Raw genomic sequence first — 1,410 nt, forward strand, 5'->3', positions numbered from 1 at the left:
AACAGAACTATAAAAATTATTATACTTGAACTTTCAGGACTGTGTGATGTTGGTAAATTACGTCGTACTACGGTGCTATGAGATACATAGATCACGGTAGTCGCATCCTCACAGGTAAAACACCCTTCTATTTAGGTAGATGAAACTACCTTGGTGCCTGAGTGTTGGGTAAGACCTTTTCGCTTTTTAAATCCTAGTTTCTCAACAAGGACCTCACCCATATAGAATAGAATGTAAAATGCGTTACTGCATTAATGAATATTATACCTGGAAAGTGTAATACAACTTCACTACCCAATCATTGTCAGCTTCAGATAGAATATCTCTTTCAGCTTTTACATGAGCAACCTGATTTCTTCTTAAAACATCTTTCTTTTTGAGAAACTTAATAGCATTCAATTTATCACTTGTTTTATTTCTTGCCAGCATGACCTGAAAGAATAAAAAACATAAATTGTAAATTGACACACATCAAAAAATAATACATGGTCTATCAAACGAAAGTTGTAGTTTAAAAAATCTATAAGAAAATAAAACCATGACAAAACCAAATTGAAAAATTTCATTTAAATAACTAGTAACTACCAAAATAAAGAAAATAAATACATAACAAAAAAAATAAACATTTATATAAATATAACGATTATTTTTCCTAAACCAATTACCTTTCCGAAAGCTCCCACTCCAATACTTTTAATCATATCATACATTGATAAATCCATCTTGGCCCGCTTCAATCGGATGTAATTCGATTCTTTTTTAAACAACATTTGTCGCATGCCTGTCTTCGTTTCTTCGGGAAGATTAAACTGAAGAGAAAAAGATTTTTTTTAAAATATTAAATCAAATACCTGTGTATATAGTAGGATGGGGAAAGATGAGACACGCTTTTATTCCATTTTTTCAACCATTTGGTAGTAAACAAAAAAGATTCAAATAATTTTAAAAAAAACGTATTCTCACGACTCCTATAGACCATTGTAAATTGTTGGAAACATGATCAGGATATTTAGGTATAGTAGGTACTAAAGGTGTCCCATCTTACCCCACTTTACTATATATATATATATATATATATATATAGCCTATACTGGTTTAAAGTGTAACATTGGGTTGGTATAGGGGTTAGGGCTACTAGGCATAGGGTTATGGTCATAAGTTTGAGTAAAATTTTGGGTGACATTGCTAAAATGTAGTTAAAACTTATAGTTGTTAAACATTGGAACCTAATTAATTAATGTAGTGACTAGTGAATAAGTATAAATAAAATTTTTAGCCTTTTTGTTCGTATAAACATCCAACAGCAGGCTAAAAAANCCAAGGACCCTTACACCCATGGATATAATCTCACTCATATAGTTAGAATAAGATTACATTAACCCCCACAATCTTTTTTTTACCAAACTTACA

At 30.7% G+C, this 1,410-nt stretch overlaps 1 protein-coding gene across 2 annotated transcripts in view; it reads right to left on the minus strand.

Moving 5' to 3' along the window:
• LOC100180080 (serine/threonine-protein kinase Warts) overlaps positions 1-1,410 on the minus strand; it is a 14,328-nt gene that overhangs the window by 4,647 nt on the left and 8,271 nt on the right. The window contains exons 14-15 of one of the 2 annotated variants that reach the window (XM_026834861.1): positions 666-809; positions 268-432 (exon numbers count right to left, since the gene is read on the minus strand). In XM_026834861.1, coding sequence (XP_026690662.1) covers positions 268-432; positions 666-809 — 309 coding nt within the window. The remainder of the gene's footprint in view (positions 1-267; positions 433-665; positions 810-1,410) is intronic. The other variant, XM_026834860.1, reaches the window with a different exon arrangement.

Source organism: Ciona intestinalis, chromosome 6 (genome assembly GCF_000224145.3).
Source record: "Ciona intestinalis chromosome 6, KH, whole genome shotgun sequence".
Classification (NCBI taxonomy): Eukaryota; Metazoa; Chordata; class Ascidiacea; order Phlebobranchia; family Cionidae; genus Ciona; species Ciona intestinalis.